A 19,193-nucleotide genomic window follows, 5' to 3' on the forward strand; every position below is an offset into this window, starting at 1 on the left:
TTACTAGTCTTGGTAGATTTGACTTTTGACAGGGCAAATGAACTCAAAATTGAAAAATTCTAGTGGGTTGGAAATTAGACTCAAATACCTTTCCAACGAGCTATCCTGCACCCAATTTGGACACCGGGAAGGCCTCCAAAAGTCGCCTGGAAAAGAGCGTGGCGCACAGAGGGAGCGCGGTGCATTGGGAGGAAATTTCCAGTGTAAATTTACACTGGCGCGGCGCATAGGGAAAAATAGACCTGAAATTGTGCCATTTTGCCTCAAATTTCTTGTGAAGGCCATCAAATTGCAAGGTAGGCTCTATAACATCACTTGTTTATCAAATTTTATGAGTGATATGGTGGTTATATGCCTATGATTGAATGCAACAAATTTCATAAAGACGATCACAAGAAGACACCTATTCAGCAGGAGATAGAGGCTGATTGAGAGATTTGGATCGAGAGGATGCACATCCACTTAGAGAAGCTGTTGGCGAAGGCAAACAAGAACAGGGATCACTATCACATCATGAGGTTTCTTTGCATGATGAGGAGCTCATTGAGCATGATTTAGATCTAGTTGACTTGGAGGCAGAAGATGAGCATAAATCCATATAACAAGTCATCAAAGAGAAGTATTCTCAGATCATGTAGGTCAAGGAAAATTTGATAAGGGCCAAATTTATCATTTCATGCCTTGATCAAGAAAATAGTCAACTTAAAGCACAACATCTACCTATGGAGAAAGAACAATTCAAAGTCAAGAAACAAGAGATGAAGGGAAAGGAATTGGTGGACCATGATAACATTGAGCACCATGAAGAACATGTGGCAAGAAAAAGGCCAAGAGCAAGTTTTTCACCATGAGCATCTCAGATGTATATTTCCCTCACCTTGATGGAAGACAAAATCACCATTGCAGGGAATGATTTCATGTTTTCTGTAGATTCCATCTCTCAAGCTACAGGCATACCAAACCATGGTGAAAATTGGTTCAAAGACATGAACCTAGACCTAGAAGAGTACAAACCCTAACTGAAATCATAATATAAATAAACTCACTCAGATGTTTTCCCATTCAGATATTTTTTGGAGATATATGCACCATTAATGAAGGCTGTCATGAAATTCTTCACATGTGAGGGAAAATTTTCTAGGTTGCATCAATATCACATAAGGCTGCTCATGCACTTTACAGCAACCAAGTCACTCAATTTGAGTAGTTACTTGTATAGGATTTTAACCAAGATGTCTAAAAAGGTGAAATTGAAAGGAAGAGTGCATTATCCCAGTCTCTTTAATCATAGCTTGATAAAGGCTATGGTTCTCCATCAGTTCAAAAAAAATAACATGACATGGGACACTTTCATTGAGGCAGCTTTGAACATGCATATAACTACTTCATCAAGCCAGCACCAAACTATGTCAGCGCAGTCAATGGAGGTTGGGTCATCAAGAAAGAATGACGAGGTTCCAAGGCACCTAGGACTGAGGTGACCAATACATATCAAAGAGGAAGAAGGATTGTGTTTTCTCCTAACACAGAGGTAGGGAGCCAGCGCATGATGAGGTGCCTTCAGGAGAGCCATCAGGTGAATGAGAGACCGAGTTCGTTCTCCTTCACGATGATGAGACCGATACAGAGCCAACAAATGCAGAGCTTAGAGAGGTCATCCAGGAACAACAATCAAAGATTGAGGCCTTTTCCCTTGACTTGGAGAGGGCCAAGTGGAACATGAAGTACCTGGAGCAGAGAAACAAGCAGCTTGAGGACCAGCAGGCGATCATGGAGCTGCAAAACATTCGAGAGCATTGCCAAGCTGCTCAAAGAAGAAGGGTTGAGCTCACATCTTTGGAGCAAGAAATCAATGAGGATAGGGAGGCCAACCTTGAGAGGGTCAACATGCATTTGGAGAGGCTGCTAGACAAGGCCGACAAAGACCTTGCTCTATTGAGACACATGGCATTTCATTACAGGGCACGAAACATGAGCGCCAAGGCCCGAATAAAGAGTTTAAAAGCAAAATTGAGGAAAGCAACAAGGAGGGAAAAAGAGGCAAAAGAGAAAGATAGGCTTAGAATCTTGGCTGAGGCTTCCTTGGCTCAGCATGGCACCCCATAGAGAACCTCCAGCCCAAATTTCAAGAAATTTGGGGAATTTTTGGTCACATGGAAATTTTTGGGCAAAAAACAGGGATTTTCTCCCTGTGCGTCGTGCCACTGGCGTGACCCTAAAATTCTAGAGCTCCAAATGAGGAATGGCTTGAATTTTTGGATTCAACATGGAAAATCATGACTACTGGTGTCTGGGCAAGAAATTTTGACAAGATCTGAGTCTCCTAAAGGTCAAAAAACACCCAAAAATGGCCTCTTTGCCACTTTTTTGACACACAGAAAGTAGTCTTGGGAGAATGAATATTTAAAGGGGAAAATGAGCACAAAATTCAAAAATTCCAGTTGGGTTAGAAAGTAGACAGGACAGGCTTTCCAACAAGCCCACTTGGGCACATTTTGGACACCTACAAGTGCCCCAAAACAGGCCCCAAAGTAGCACAACGCATAGATAAAATGGCGCGGCGCACAGAGGAAAAATTGCCAATTTGCTTCCGTTTCGCGAAATTTCGGTTTGCGACTTCTCCAAGTGGGCCCGCTCATCTAAACTTCGGTCTTTTGGCACCAAAGGTGGCATTTAAAGTGTTTTTTCTCCAGATTGGCTTCTATCCAAGTGGCAAAGGAAGGCAAATGGTCACCCCAAGCCAAATGTCATGTTTGTAGCGCTGCACCTATAGCTGATGGTTGGCTCTCCATCTCCATTTTGTAATGATTCGAGTAACTCCCCAACCTTTGGGCGTTCTATCTCTTCCTTACACATTCTATATATGGTATGAAAGTTATTTGCAAAGGGTTGGTTGGCTTTTAACTTCTGGGAGATTGTGGGAAAGAAACTTTGTTTCTTCACTGTGTATTTTTGACAAAGAATTAATGAAAGGCAACGGCTCTGTTTCATGAGATTCTTGTGGTTGTGAGTGTAGAAAATGTGTCTCTTATGTTTTCATATGTTTTTCGTTATGTTTCATAATTCAATTCATGTTCATTTCCAGTGAAATTTTCTGAGTGAGGTTAGGTAGAATTCAATTTTATTTCTCTGCTTGTGGGAAAATTTCATGTTCAGTGTTATTCTTCTGTTGAAAAGGATTCATGTCACTATGCCCTTTTCACTTTATTTAGCAATCTATTCATGTCGCGGTACCTCAAACTAACTTGTTACATTTTCCGCCTACCTTGCCTCACGGAATAATCTGTGCCTTTGTATTAAATTCTCTGTTCTTTGCTGAGCACCAGTCCCATAACATCCCAGAAGCTCGGTCATTCATGAAAATTGTTTCCTGAATCCCTATTCACTTACTAGCCTAAGGTAAATATTGCATTGTAAGTCATCTCAGACCGTTTTCGATTATCTATTCACTAAGCGTGACTCGGAGAGAGCCCTCTCCTGCTCTGGTAGGGCTAGCTACCAGACTGAGCGTGGTTTGTGGTTACCCTAATTTTTGCCTTCCTTCAGCCTAAAGCAGATTTAGGTGCTAACACCTTCTACCCAATTAGTCTCTAATCCATGCTTCCCTATCATGGATGGACTTTGTTTGGTTTGTGCCTGCCTAGGTAGCCGATACCAAGTTCGTGTTTATTATATCTTTGTAGATCTAATAAGCTCTACAAAATCACTACATTTACCTTTTCTTTCCTATCTTGGGCTCTGAAAATACTTTCATTATCTAACTTACAACTTGTTAGCTCAGTTCTTAAGCTCCTAAGGGTGTCCATCCAATCAGTAGAGTCTTCCTCCTTCCTCTTCCCAACTAAGTCCTTTCCTAATTATGTTGGGATATGTTAGTGTTGTACTGCACTATCTTATTGCTCATTCCTTTATTTCCTTGATATACCTTAGTGTCTTCTTATGTGTTGTCACATACACACGAATGTTAGTTAAATCAAACACAATTAGATATATTCCCTCATCACTTTGTTATGTTTTCCACAAGCATGCTTGAAACAAAAATGGCTAAAAATCAAATCTTCGTTTAGTATACAGGTTAGAAAACAAAATAACACATCAATAATTTTCATGCCAACACTCTTATCAGTTATAATTATAAAATCAATACACATATGCATATAGCATTTATCCATCAAATTAATACTATTCTTTGTAGCTCTTAATAAAGCTTCTAACTTCTCTTGTTTAAGGCACATTTAGTCTGAGTGTTGAACTTGGGCTCTAATACCACTATGTAACTCTCATTCCCACCCTATTAAAGTGTTATGGTTCATGGGAGGTGTTATTTTATGACTTAACGGAAACCTCAAGGTCTATTATGAACATGGGGTTACATTTTATTATGAAGATGATATAAATTTTATCTCAATTTGACTCTTGTATTAAATGTTATGCCCATTCAAAGTTTGACCAATTATGTTATGCCACATCCATAAGGGACTTACACATGTGGACCACATGGCTGTATCATGTCACTATGAATCATCCCACACCACTTGTGGACCCTATGTGGAATCCACATGGCTATTACTAGGTCTCTGTGGTGCTTTCCATCTCAACCCAAACTCTTGGGTTCCACCAAGCCTAAGCCCTTCATGTTATGCAACCATTTTTCGTTATATCTAGTTCCAAGAAAATATAGTGTGCACAATATTGTTTACTGTCGGCATGCTTTGGTCTCCCCTATCCATGGATCACTTGTCTTCATTGTGGAAAATTTGGCTTAGTGGACATATAGGGATCCACAAGGGTGTGCATGACTTGCCACCCCCGGATCAAAGATTCCCTAGATCATATGCAAACTCAATGGAAATCTAGTCCCAACCCTATATGGGTTTTTTCATATGTGCACAATTCAGCTACCACTGGATACTCCAGATCGTGGATACACTTTCCATTTCCTGAAAAAAACAATTATTTCTTGCACATATCAACCTCAATTGTTGGGCCTTATCTTGGATCTTAGATTATGATTTGGTAAAGTCCCAAAATCTAGTTTGATCTAAATTTGATTAATTTCAAATGTGTACATGTCTTGTCTAGTCAGATGCCCATACTACCAAATAGATTTGTGAGCCAAATTGATATATTCCCCCTCGCATATTTGGATGCAAATAACTGTTGGAAGATGAAAAGGATATCTATCTTGGATACAAATCCCACCAAGAGCCCATGTGATCCTCGATGAAACTCAAATTTCTACCAAAAACTTGTTAGGAGGGATATTCAAGGAATTTTATCATAATTCCTTAAGGAAGGGAATTCACCAAGAACACCAAATTCCAAGGACAAGAACCAAGTTCTAAAAATTGATCTTCAAAAGTATTATGCCATGACCATAAGAGATTCAATGGCACCAACATGCCTAACTTCCAACAGTTCTTGAGAAAAAGAGAAAAATGGCTCCAAAAGCCAAATTTCACAAGAAAACCATAGACCATGCTTACTTTGTGACGCTCAAGACATCAAAACAATAAACAGGTGTGCATAACCATAAAATTCTCACATTTCTCTAAAAATAAGTGACTATCAACATGCAACACATGAGTTACCTCCTTATCATGTGATGTAGTATACAGTCTCAATGAAGGTAATAAGCGATTAGATTCATAAACATATCAGATAAATGAGATCACTTTTAATAACATGTTAATTGAGGGACTTCAGGAAGCCAGTCATATTCATATAAATAACTCTATAGTTCAAAAACATAATAACAATCACATAGTTCCAAAAGTTCCACATAACCATAAAGACATAGATGGAAATTTGTCCTCCGTGAGTATGTAGGGAATTCGTTACCTTTCATGAGTGGTGTTGAACCATAATTAAACCAATGACATAACAAATGATTTCATCATCCATAGTTCAAATGGATACAAGTAATGCACTTATCTGTTTAACCTGAAATGGTTGGCAATTGAAGGAGGGACTTAAACTCTCCACCCAACCATTGGCCAACTACACTACAATCTTTCTTGCAACTAACCACCCTTGAGCTAGATTTAGAGTTTGAGGAGTTACTTTTCTAATGGAATTTCACACCAAGATTTAGTCAAACAATCAAGAGAAGGAGTCCATTGTCCAGGTACTTTATCAACTGATCTCTGATAGTAAGAACCATAGTGACTCTCTTTCTTTTTAATATTAATCACAGGGATTCACCCAAGGCTCAATTGGAGTATTGCTTAGTTCTAGAAGGTTGAATACACTATATATGTGGTTTATCAGCTATATTTTCAAGGCAAGAATTGCAGAAGTCTATAGCCCATTATCCAAGTGGTTTATCAACTTACTTAGAAAGAACTAAGTGGTTTAAGATATTCCTTAGCAAACACTAAGTGGTTTGATAAATCTTTTCAGAAAGCACCACATTGGCTCAAATCACCTATCTAGTGATTTATAAGCCTTCCAACAAGCACCCATGTGGAATATCATCCCATTCAATAAGCAATAAGTGGTTTATTTACTTATTTAGCAAACACTTAGTGGTTTATTAGCTTACTTAGTAAGAACTAAGTGATTCAACTTTCCACTAAGCCTCCCACTAGCCAATCAAACAAAGGAACATAGTTCAAGCATCAACAAATTCATATGGAATGTATTCCCAACTATAGAACATGAGCTCAAGGATTCTCTTATATTATTAATTCTTGAGTGTCTTCCTTTTCCATGCTTTCTATTTCTAGTTATGTCTCGTTCTCTACGTCCTTCTCTGATACTCCTTCCTTTTTTCTCTTCTCTTCACATCCCCTTGCCTTCTCACTTTTCGTTCTATGTGTTATTCTTTTTTTTCTCCCTTTCATGTTGAATTCCTCTCCATCTACATAGTCGTCCTCTCTCCATCGTGTCCCACATGGAATGGGATAGTATGGGCACTATCCTCCACTCAGGCTTCGCACACCAAAATGTTACTACATGTTTGTGTAGGCCATTCAATTCATTATGATGATAGGTAAATGGAAGTAAGTTATGTGTGTGTGGCCTGATTTTAACACATGACAAGAAACCTCTCCTCCTCATAACTATGAATCTGTGTCATCTCCTTCAACAAAATTATAAATTTCTTTTTCACATAAATGATATAAAACAAATTCATATAGTCATATTTACATGGGGTGCAACAAAAAGGGTTGTTACAAATATAGAAATATGCGTTGTACATGATCATTCTACCCAGGGAAACCACTTGACCCATTGTGTTTATTTATCACATAATAGGAAACATAATATCCGTCTATATATTATTATCTTTCCCTCGAATTGAGGATGGTAAGATGAGTTGTCAGCCAATTGAGTACTAAAAAAGAAAATAATTTAGTCCAAAAAATTCCATTGTAAATTGGATTTCTCTCACTTACAATAATCTTTGGGATTCAATGTATATTTTGGATTTTTTATTTTTTTTTATTTTTTCTACCATTTTACTTTCTTTGAAAGGATGAGAAAAAGAGATAAAATGGGCATACTTTTTTAGTTGATATACCACTATGATAACTACATTCGTTCCTTCTTTGGGTAAAATTGTAAAATTCCATTGAACTTCTTCCCAACAATGGATTTGTACGAATAAGGAATTAATGATTGTTTCTCCTTTATTTTGTTGGCATACCACACATTTAGCCATCAAATTTCACACATATACTTTAATACCTTCGTTATTTCTTCATCCTATAGTATGTTTTTAAGAACCTTGAATGTACTTCTATAGGAGAGATGTGTAATTCCAAAGGTCCTTTTGTTTTGGGTTGAGAATTTTTACATAAGTATAAACAATATTGGTACTACAACAAATCATTCCTTAATATAATGTTTTCTACTACATCAAGGTCCTCTTGTAGTTGTTGAATAATATTACATACCTTTTCATCTTTCTTCCATTATATCCTTTCTTCTTCCACCAAATTAGATTGTGGAATGGAAATAATGCACAATAAACCCTCAAAGTATTCCTCTTTCCTTGAGAATGCATCTACCACAATGTTTGCTTTTACTTTTTGTATATAATTTCTAAGTTTTAACCTCTCATATTTGTAACCCATTTTTGTTGCTCTTAAGAAAATAGTCTTTGTTCCAAGAAGTAATTCAAACTATCATGATCTATTTTTACTTTGAAGTGTCTTCCTACTAGGTATGGATGTCATTTCTTAACTAGATGCAATATTTCCAACATTTATTTTTCATAAATGGGTATAATTATGTTCTTTCCTTTAAGTTGGCTGCTTTCAAAGGAAAGCGGTCTTCCTTTTTACATCAAAACTGCACCAATTTCATGGCCCGGGGGCATCACACCCCATAATGAATGCTTTTGTGAAGATAGGTGTGGCTAGGATGGGAGTTATACACATAGCCTCTTTAATTTTTTCAAAACATTTGGTTGCTTTTTGAGTCGAAGAAAATTCTTCTTCTTCAATAATGTTTTTTAGAAGGTCTTAGAGTGAAATTAAATAGTGCGCCATGTGTTCAAATTTTCAAATATAGTTCTAAATTTTTTACTTATAGTACTTTTATATCTCTACTTATATCCATAAAATTTCACAATTTTAAACTTCTCTAGGATAAAGTTGTACAAAAAATTCCAAGATCACTCCATTGAAACTAATTTCAAGATTATTTATAAACCATAACTTCCATAGGGTATATCTTCAAAATTGTAGTGAACCGAAGTCTAAATTTTTTATCAACTATACATAGAGATCTCTCCAAATATCTTAATAATTTCAGCATCTGAAGTGTGTCAAAAAACAAGTTATAGCGTAAACTACAACATCACTTGTTTGAAACATATTTCAAGACCATTCACAATCCCTAACTTCCATAGGGTATATATATATATGAAAGTAAGTAAACCAAAATATGAGATTTTGATCATATGTACTTATATATCTTTCCCAAATCAACTCAAACTTTGCTAGTGATCTTTCCCCATTGAAACTCAAAATTTTGTAGTCTTAATATTCATAGAAAAAAATTATAACAAAATTTATGTCACTCATTTGAAATTGATTTTAGGACCTGTTAGAGTCGGTCTGGTCATCCCTCTGTCAGAGATCATTTCTCTCACTGCATTTCATTTTTAGGTGTCTCATTCATTTCATTCATCTGCATTCTGTTAGGGGCATGCCATAATCTGATGGAAGGGCCTTGTCACCCATTACCCCTCATACCTTATATCTGGTGGCTCAGGTCTGTCCATAAAATCAATTTTGAAATCATTCATAGTCCTGTTTTGGCCTCTTGTCAGCAACGAGTTATTATAAGATTTTTAGGTCTTTTTAGGTCTAGGATTTAGTTGATTTAGTCCTCAAAGTGCCCAATAATGATAGCAGGCCAGAGGGAGGTTCAATAATTTTTCATTTCAGATTTTCATCATCAATAATGCGAAATCGTCAAATTTGTTTTTTTTAATAAATATGCATTTTAAAGTTTTCTGCCATGAATTACTTCAAATGCGGACTCCGGTCATCCTTTGCCGAAGTCTAATGCCACCATCCTTGCAAAAATCTACCAAGAAAACATCATTTCAAGCCAAAAATCAAGGAGGAAACAAAAAGACAGAGTTGTATTAACTGTGAAAAAAGTGCCAAGCCAAAACATTGCAGAGTGGGTTTGTGAGAAACAAAATTTAAATCCATCACTATAAGATATTTTCATTGTTTTGAAACATCCATTTGCATCCAGAGGTCGATTGAAAGCCGACTCAAAGTGGTGAGAGGGCGATTTTGTCATTTTGAAAAACCAAGACTGTGTTCAAGTCTGTGCAGCGCATTGGGTAAGCGCGCGACGCACATAGGATGCACGACACATTGGGTGGTTTGCCATAGTGCATTTTTCCTCTGGCACGATGCATCCAGGAGGCACGACACATTTGGCCTGTCGTGTGGCGCATACAACCAGAGGCCCGAAAACGGTCAAAACTCACTCAAATCCCTCGACAACACACGGATTTGCCTCGTTTCAAGTAGGCGGCATGATATGTTCATAATATTTGGGGGTCACATATACATGACAGTGCGAGAAGGATACTCAGAGCCTACTCCAAATTTTATTACAGTGGAGGCATTCACAATGAACAGGGGTGTGTCGAGTCGTAGCTGATCAGCAGAGACAGCATCTACTTCTTCGGTTTGGCCAAGAAGGGACGCAGGAGTGTCTTTTGTTCGCTTCCACAAGTTACAGAGATTAGGAGGAGGAGCAAGTGTAATTCAACACTTTGCAAATGGTAAAGGACTGATTTTACGTACTCATTTTTCCCAACTATTGTCAATAGAAAGTTACTCTAAGAGGGGAAGTTCTTTGTTTTTATCCATGAAATGGGGTTGGTAGACAATCAAAGACCTCCAGAACCGATCAAATTTATACACACCACAATTCTTATGTGTTAAGTGTTTAGGTTCTAGTGATGAGCACCTGGAACATGATTCTAATTCACTCGCCACGCTAGATATGTGTAAAGGTGGAACTGAGTCCCCTTCATACTCCTCGTAGTACAACAATATTGTAGATGGGGCACTGAGCAATAAACAAAAGAATTTTAAGAATAAATATCTCGGGTTAGTGAGGTTAGGGTCAGAGATCAACAATGCAACATAATCATTTTTTTAAGAATGAAACTTGACGGAGATTATTTATAACAGTGGTTTTGGTTAGAGTGAGTCGTGTTGGTTATTTTATTCCCTTGTCAGGGTTTGATTAGCGGTTGATTCTTGAAGATTATCTTGGTTTGTTTCTGTGTCTGTTGATGAACTTGGTGACTTGTTTGCAGAGCTCAAGCTCTTTGTTTTCCAGTTGGGTATTAGTCCATACATATTTGCATCTATTATTGTGCAGGTGCTTTGCCATTTTATTCCGCCTTTGATTAAGCTGCGAAAAGAGGGGCTGGATGGGAATGAAAAAATTAAGGGATATATCTGGTGGATTTCATTGGCAGTTGCAATCCTGGAAGCATTGACGATTGCATTGCACTCTCTTCCATATTCAGTATATGCTGCTAGTCATAGGTTTCAACACATTTTGTTGAGTACTTGGCCATGGGACATCATTGATTATATGTGCTGGAATATTGACTGGTTATTCAGATACATTGTACAAGATGTTGGCTAGGCTCTCAGGCAGTGGTGTAAACTGGGTGCTTTATGTGGTTGTGTTGTTGGGGGTTTTTACATTTGTTACCATGTGGGAAGTATTGGTCACAGAAGGACGTAGGAAGGTCAAATTGCAGTATTATGCATTCAAGCTAACACCAATTGTCAGAGAGGGGGATTCACTTCCTGAGGTTGAACCTTACATTCCTTACAATAACAATCCAACAGGAACATAACCTGTCCTTACGACAACATATGTTTTGGCTTTGCCTGGCATCTTAGCAAGCCTTCTAAAATCTCCTTTTTTGGAAAGGGCAAGAGATATTCTCAATCCTGCAACTGTGGCTGCTTCTGGGTCTAAACCATGGCTCTACTATTCCTTGCATGCTTTTCTAGTCTTTCCATTTAATCTCTTGGACATTGGCAACTTGCCTAACAAAATATCCAATTACATGATCCAAATGAAAGCGCCCCAAATGTTGCAAAGGATGCTAATTATAAAAAATTGGTTTTTATTCAAACGGCAAAGGGAAGGTGAAAAGTCAAAGACCGAAAGCCAAAATTAAAACAAAGAATATCTACCATAGCAGATAGATAGGAACGAATTTCCTATTTTTTCCTCAGTCACGATTTCATGGGATCCACGCTACAGTTTTTGCCTTTTAATTGGTCATCAGAGAAATTCAAGTGGAACACTGTTTTGTCTTTAGAACAGATGAATGGCTCTTTTTCTATCTTCATAATTTCAGTTGAAACAACTCCCTATTTTCATCGATCTGTTTTCCCACCTCTAGGTTTATTTATTGTATTGTAAATCATTTGTAAAGGGTCTGAGTTTTGGGAAAAGGGTGGAAGAAAAACTCAGCGCTTCACTGTACAGTTTGGCCAGGAAATTAATAAAATGATGCAGCTCTGATTCATGAGATTCATGTGGTATGAGTTTTAGCATATGTTTCTTCTTTCTGTTTCATATGTATCTTATGTTTTACAGTTCATTCATAATCATTTCCAGTTGAATGCTTTTAAGTAAGAAAGGTAGAATCCAGTTTACTACTCTGCCTTGGGAAGGCATTCATGCTTTGTGTCTCTTCTTTTGTTTGAAAAGGATTCATTTATTATGCCCTTTTCAACCTCTCAACAATATTTCCACTCCATATTATTTAAATTTGATTGCTAAACCTCCTGCCTATCTTGCCTCACGAAATACTCTGTGTCTTTGATTTAATTTCCCAGCTCATGTTGTCCTTTGTCCCATACAGCCCAGAAAATTCAGTCATTCAATAAATTACCTCTTTCATATTTATTTACTAGCCTAAAATCAGTTCCCATTTTAAGTCATCTCAAGCCCCATTGAAACACTTTTCGCTGAGATTGACCCGGAGAGAGCCCTCTCCTGTCCTCGTAGGGCTAGCTACGAGGCTGAGCGTGGTTTGATGTGGACCTAGAACCTTGCCTTTTCAGCCTGAGGCAAATCTAGGCTCTAACATAGTGGCGACCGTACTGGGGAAGAAATTGTTTGTTTGCTAGTGTTCTTCTTTTTATAAACTACAGACGGAGCCTGAAGATTAGCCAAGTAGCCTTCGAAATGCTTTTGCTTTGCATTAGCGCAATTAGATAAAAGCTACTTCAGTCAATCTCCGGTCTAGTTTATAAACTGAACATCTTATCTAAACGATCACCCCAATACATGTATCAAGTTAGATATGATGGTTGATGGTGGACAACGATCAGACATAAGAAGGCTGAAATCATTCACCTGGTGACTCCAACTCAATGTAGAGACTCCACCGGAGGACTAAATATTCTCTGAGAAAATGGAAGGATCTTACACAAAGTCCAGGTATCCAAAGTGGAATGGTATTCAGGATCTACTTTGCTTTCTTGTAAATTACTTCTTTGCTATTCTTGAAACTGTCCTGAAATTTTTTCAGAATTTGTTAAAGGTGATCAAAATCTTCACTCGATCTATTCAAAAGGTGTAAATACTGAGTTTCCCTTTGATCTTGGCCTCCTTACTTTTCCCACATCTCATGATGACTCTCTTCAGCATGATGAGCCTAAAGAAAACAAACCTGATCCTATAGCTCTTGTATATACTCCTACACCTTGTATAGTCCCGTATAGGTATAAACCTCTTGTTTTACCTTCTGTTCTCCATGCCTTCCCTCCAAATTATTACCTATATTTGCCAAGATTTGAAGGTGAATGTAAGAATTTCAACGTTGAGCAACATGTGCAGAATGTTGAGACTTTTCTTGATCTTTTTGAAGTTGATGAAGAAGATGTTAGTATTAGGCTTTTTGCTCTTTCTTTGCAAGGCAAAGTCAAGAGTTGGTTCAAAACCCTACCTGATGCGAGCATCTCAAATTTCCAGTAGTTCGTCAAAGCTTTCCTCAACAGGTGGATGGTCAGACAGAACCCTTTCTTGATTATAGAAGAGTATAACTAGCTGAAAAGATTGCCAGGGGAGATAGTACAATAGTTTTCTGCCAGATTTAATCAAGTTTATTATTCAATGCCAGTTGATATAAGACCTCCTCCTAGATCTTCTCTCTTGCACTATCCGGGTGCCTTTGATCCGGAAATGGAGTTTCAGCTGAGAGAAAGGAACCTTGCAACACTTGAAGAGATGCAGAACAATGCAGTAAATGTAGAGGCTCATTTGCTGATCCGAAGGGAAAAGTTGAAGGAAGAAGAGATGAAAAACATAGATCCGGAGGAATCGACATCTTTAGAGGTAAAGCTTGACATTTTGGTAAGTGCAGTGGAAGAGATGATGCAAAGGATCACCACAAGGAATGAGTATAATGTTCAAACCCATGGCTTGCTGATTGAAGAAGAACAAGTTGCTGATCCAAAACATTTTCTTTCTTATCCCAGTTGTCATAGATCTGATAATGATTGTTTTCTTGATCATCTTGGAGAAGGGAGATATATTGATATGACATGTATGCTTGATTATGTGTTGTATACTGATGATTTGTCTCAGTTTGATCAGTATGATGATGATTATGTTCTCCAAACAGAAGCTAATCTTGTAGACAAACCAACAACTACTTTGTGGGAGGAGGAAGTTCATTTTCAACAGCTCGAGTACAGTGATCAAACGATGCATATCAGCTATGACAATGACAAGGAAAGTGCAACAAATTTTAAAGTAAGTGAAGGATCTTTGCCTTTTTGTTTTGATTCATTTCAGTTCATCAGAGACAATTTTCATGCAATAAAAAATCAACTATCGACAAGTCTTGATTTGGACCATCTTGAGGGCAATAAAAACCTTGGTCAAGACTTCTCATATTCAGATTTCCAGCCCCCAAATTCCATTGATTGTCAAGTTGCACATGAAGACATGGAAGCTGGCACATATGATCAAACGATACAGGATGATTCCCTACCTTTCTGTTTTGAACCATTTCAGTTTTTGAAGGGTAAATTGCACAGTAAATCTTCGAAAGAGCTCTTAGTTTTAATGTTGAGGATGAAGGTTAGATTACATATGAAGGTGTGGCAGCTGAAATACATGATTTAATGATGCAAGAGGATTCTATACCCTTTTGTTTCGAAGCATTTCAGTTTATAAGGCAAAATCTTCATAATATCTCTAAAGAAAAAGATGAACAGCCAGTAGGATGTCATACAATTTTAATGGATACATCGCAACAGTCTTCTCAAATTTTTGATGATCCTATTGCTCATGTGTTGGATGATGTTTGTTGTAAAATTTCTTCTCCATCAGCTAACCATGTGACAGAAGAGAATGTTGATAATAATCTTACTCAAAAGTCGCCTTCATTGTCTTGTTTAATAGATTGTTCATTGCATACCCCATACCAAGGTTTGCAGTCATATGAGGAGATTGATAAAGGAGAATTTTGTTCTGTTTGGAGTCAGCAACAGAGTTTGGTTATTCACGAAATTCAGGATCCTTTTGACAGCCTGCTGCTATCACCAAAGAAAGGCAACACAGATGTGAGGAAAATCTTAATATCCAGCTATGAAGACTACTTGGACCAGAGCAGTAATGTGTTAATGGAAATCAATAGCGATGTTTATGAAGATCCTTTCACAGTATTCTTGAAGTCATCTAGTCAATTCATGTTTTGCAAGTTTATCAGCAGTCAACTTGATCCCAAGTTTCCATGGGAGTTGCCTTTTGATTCTTCCCTTTTCCTGCGCATCATAAAGCATTTGGGAAGAAATCAAATACCAGCCAGGATGCTTACGTGGTTGCATTGGTTGTTTCATTTCACTTGATCAAGTGATGAATGAAACTATTAGAGTAGGTTTTGATGAATATCTCTACTTTGAGCATCATTTCCAGTTTGTCGGTTGTGTTTAAGTGTCGAGTTATTTTTTAATTGAGTGAGAGTCAATTTGTGTCGTCAAGTAATCAGTTTTTAGTCATGCATTTTAGCTTGAGTTTTGACTCCATTGCCCAATGGATGAAGGCACTATCTGCTCTCCCAAATATCTGCAGTTCTTGGCACCTCCCAGGAGCTACCATCCCCATTGGAGCCAATGTTAGAGTTGGTCTGGTCATCCCTCCATCAGAGATCATTTCTCTCACTGCATTTCATTTTTAGGTGTCTCATTCATTTCATTCATCTGAATTCCGTTAGGGGCATGCCATAATCTGATGGAAGGGCCTTGTCACTCATTACCCCTCATGCCTTGTACCTGTTGGCTCAGGTCTGTCCATAAAATCAATTTTGAAATCATTCATAGTCCTGTTTTGGCCTCTTGTCAGCAAAGAGTTATTATAAGATTTTTAGGTCTTTTTAGGTCTAGGATTTAGTTGATTTAGTCCTCAAAGTGCCCAATAATGCCAGCAGGCCAGAGGGAGGTTCAATAAGTTTTCATTTCAGATTTTCATCATCAATAATGCGAAATCGTCAATTTTTTTTTTTTTTTAATAAATATGCATTTTAAAGTTTTCCGCCATGAAGTACTTCAAATGCGGACTCCGGTCATCCTTTGTCGAAGTCTAATGCCACCATCCCTGCAAAAATCAACCAAGAAAACATCATTTCAAGCCAAAAATCAAGGAGGAAACAAAAAGACAGAGTTGTATTAACTGTGAAAAAAGTGCCAAGCCAAAACATTGCAAAGTGGGTTTGTGAGAAACAAAAATTAAATCCATCACTATAAGATATTTTCATTGTTTTGAAACATCCATTTGCATCCAGAGGTTGATTGAGAGCCGACTCAAAGTGGTGAGAGGGCGATTTTGTCATTTTGAAAAACCAAGATTGTGTTCAAGTCTGCACGGCACATTGGGTAAGCGCGCGATGCACATAGGCTACACGACGCATTGGGTGGTTTGTCACAGTGCATTTTTCCTCTGGCGCGGCACATCCAGGAGGTGCGGCGCATATAGCCAGAGGCCCCAAAACGGCCAAAACTCGCTCAAATCACTCAACAACACACGGATTTGCCTCGTTTCAAGTAGGCGGCATGATATGTTCATAATATTTGGGGGTCACATATACATGACAGTGCGAGAAGGATATTCAGAGCCTACTCCATTTTTTATTGCAATGGAGGCATTCACAATGAATAGGGGTGTGTCGAGTCGTAGCTGATCAGCAGAGACAACATCTACTTCTTCGGTTTGGCCAAGAAGGGATGCAGCAGCGACTTTTGTTCGCTTCCACAAGTTACAGAGATTAGGAGGAGGAGCAAGTGTAATTCAGCACTTTGCAAATGGTAGAGGACTGATTTTACGTACTCATTTTTCCCAACTATTATCAATAGAAAGTTACTCTCAGAGGGGAAGTTCTTTGTTGTTATCCATGAAATGGGGTTGGCAGACAATCAAAGACCTCCAGAACCGGTCAAATTTATACACACCACAATTCTTATGTGTTAAGTGTTCAGGTTCTAGAGATGAGCACCTGGAACATGATTCTAATTCACTGGCCACGCTAGATATGTGTAAAGGTGGAACTGAGTCCCCTTCATACTCCTCGCAGTACAACAATATTGTAGATGGGGCACTGAGCAATAAATGAAAGAAGTTTAAGAATAAATATCTCGGGTTAGTGAGGTTAGGGTCGGAGATCAACAATGCAACAAAATCATTTTTTAAGAATGAAACTCGACGGAGATTATTTATAACAGTGGTTTTGGTTAGAGCGAGTCGTGTTGGTTATTTTATTCCTTTGCCAGGGTTTGATCATCGGTTGATTCCTGAAGATTATCTTGGTTTGTTTCTGGGTCTGTTGATGAACTTGGTGACTTATCTGCAGAGCTCAAGCTCTTTGTTTTCCAGTTGGGTATTAGTCCATACATATTTGCATCTATTATTGTGCAGGTGCTTTGCCATTTTATTCCGCCTCTGATTAAACTGCGAAAAGAGGGGCTGGATGGGAATGAAAAAATTAAGGGATATATCTAGTGGATTTCATTGGCAGTTGCAATCCTGGAAGCATTGACGATTGCATTGCACTCTCTTCCATATTCAGTATATGCTTCTAGTCATAGGTTTCAACACATTTTGCTGAGTACTTGGCCATGGGACATCATTGATTATATGTGCTGAAATATTGACTGGTTATTCAGATACATTGTACAAGATGTTGGCTAGGCTCTTAGGCAGTGGTGTAAACTAGGTGCTTTATGTGGTTGTGTTGTTGGGGGTTTTTACATTTGTTACCATGTGGGTAGTATTGGTCACAGAAGGACACAGGAAGGTCAAGTTGTAGTATTATGCATTCAGGCTAGCACCAACTGTCAGAGAGGGGGCTTCACTTCCTGAGGTTGAACCTTACATTCCTTACAATATCAATCCAACAGGAACGCAACCTGTCCTTATGACAACATATGTTTTGGCTTTGCCTGGCATCTTAGCAAGCCTTCTAAAATCTCGTTTTTGGGAAAGGGCAAGGGATATTCTCAATCTTGCAACTGTGGCTGCTTTTGGGTCTAAACCATGGCTCTACTATTCCTTGCATGCTTTTCTAGTCTTTTCATTCAATCTCTTAGACATTGCCAACTTGCCTAATGAAATATCCAATTACATGATCCAAATGAAAGCGCCCCAAATGTTGCAAAGGATGCTAATTATAAAAAATTGGTTTTTATTCAAACGGAAAAGGGAAGGTGAAAAGTCGAAGACCGAAAACCAAAATTAAAACAAAGAATATCTACCACAGCAGATAGATAGGAACGGATTTCCTATTTTGTCCTCAGTCACGATTTCATGGGATCCACGCTACAGCTTTTGCCTTTTAATTGGTCATAAGAGAAATTCAAGTGGAACACTGTTCTATCTTTAGAACAGATGAATGGCTCTTTTTCTATCTTCATAATTTCAGTTGAAACAACTCCCTATTTTCATCGATCTGTTTTCCCACCTCTAGGTTTATTTATTGTATTGTAAATCATTTGTAAAGGGTTTGAGTTCTGGGAAAAGGGTGGAAGAAAAACTCAGCGCTTCACTGTACAGTTTGGCCAGGAAATTAATAAAATGATGCAGCTTTGATTCATGAGATTCATGTGGTATGAGTTTTAGCATATGTTTTTTCTTTCTATTTCATATGTATCTTATGTTTTACAGTTCATTCATAATCATTTCTAGTTGAATTCTTTTAAGTAAGAAAGGTAGAATCCAGTTTACTGCTCTGCCTTGGGAAGGCATTCATGCTTTGTGTCTCTTCTTCTGTTTGAAAAGGATTCATTTATTATGCCCTTTTCAACCTCTCAACAGTCTTTCCACTCCATATTATTTAAATTTGATTGCTAAACCTCCTGCCTATCTTGCCTCACGAAATACTCTGTGTCTTTGATTTAATTTCCTAGCTCATGCTGTCCTTTGTCCCATACAGCCCAGAAAATTCATTCATTCAATAAATCACCTCTTTCATATTTATTTACTAGCCTAAAATCAGTTCCCATTTTAAGTCATCTCAAGCCCCATTGAAACACTTTTCGCTGAGATTGACCCGGAGAGAGCCCTCTCCTGTCCTCGTAGGGCTAGCTACGAGGCTGAGCGTGATTTGATGTGGACCTAGAACCTTGCCTTTTTAGCCTGAGGCAAATCTAGGCTCTAACAAGACCATTCACAAA

General features: G+C 38.0%; 1 protein-coding gene and 2 pseudogenes across 1 annotated transcript in view; 2 read left to right on the plus strand and 1 right to left on the minus strand.

Moving 5' to 3' along the window:
* LOC149263657 (uncharacterized) overlaps nt 1-9,259 on the minus strand; it is an 80,773-nt gene extending 71,514 nt beyond the window's left edge. The window contains exon 1 of the mRNA XM_089389617.1: nt 9,207-9,259. Within this exon, the coding sequence (XP_089245743.1) occupies nt 9,207-9,259 (53 nt within the window). The remainder of the gene's footprint in view (nt 1-9,206) is intronic.
* Nucleotides 9,260-10,044: 785 nt separating this feature from the next.
* On the plus strand, nt 10,045-11,689 carry LOC149263658 (preprotein translocase subunit SCY2, chloroplastic pseudogene; annotated as a pseudogene).
* A 5,229-nt stretch (nt 11,690-16,918) lies between these two features.
* LOC149263659 (preprotein translocase subunit SCY2, chloroplastic pseudogene) lies at nt 16,919-18,259 on the plus strand (annotated as a pseudogene).
* Nucleotides 18,260-19,193: the final 934 nt, after the last annotated feature.

The sequence above is a fragment of the Pinus tabuliformis genome, chromosome 6 (genome assembly GCF_031772625.1).
Source record: "Pinus tabuliformis cultivar Carrire ecotype Pingquan chromosome 6, CPIR1, whole genome shotgun sequence".
NCBI classification, from domain to species: domain Eukaryota; kingdom Viridiplantae; phylum Streptophyta; class Pinopsida; order Pinales; family Pinaceae; genus Pinus; species Pinus tabuliformis.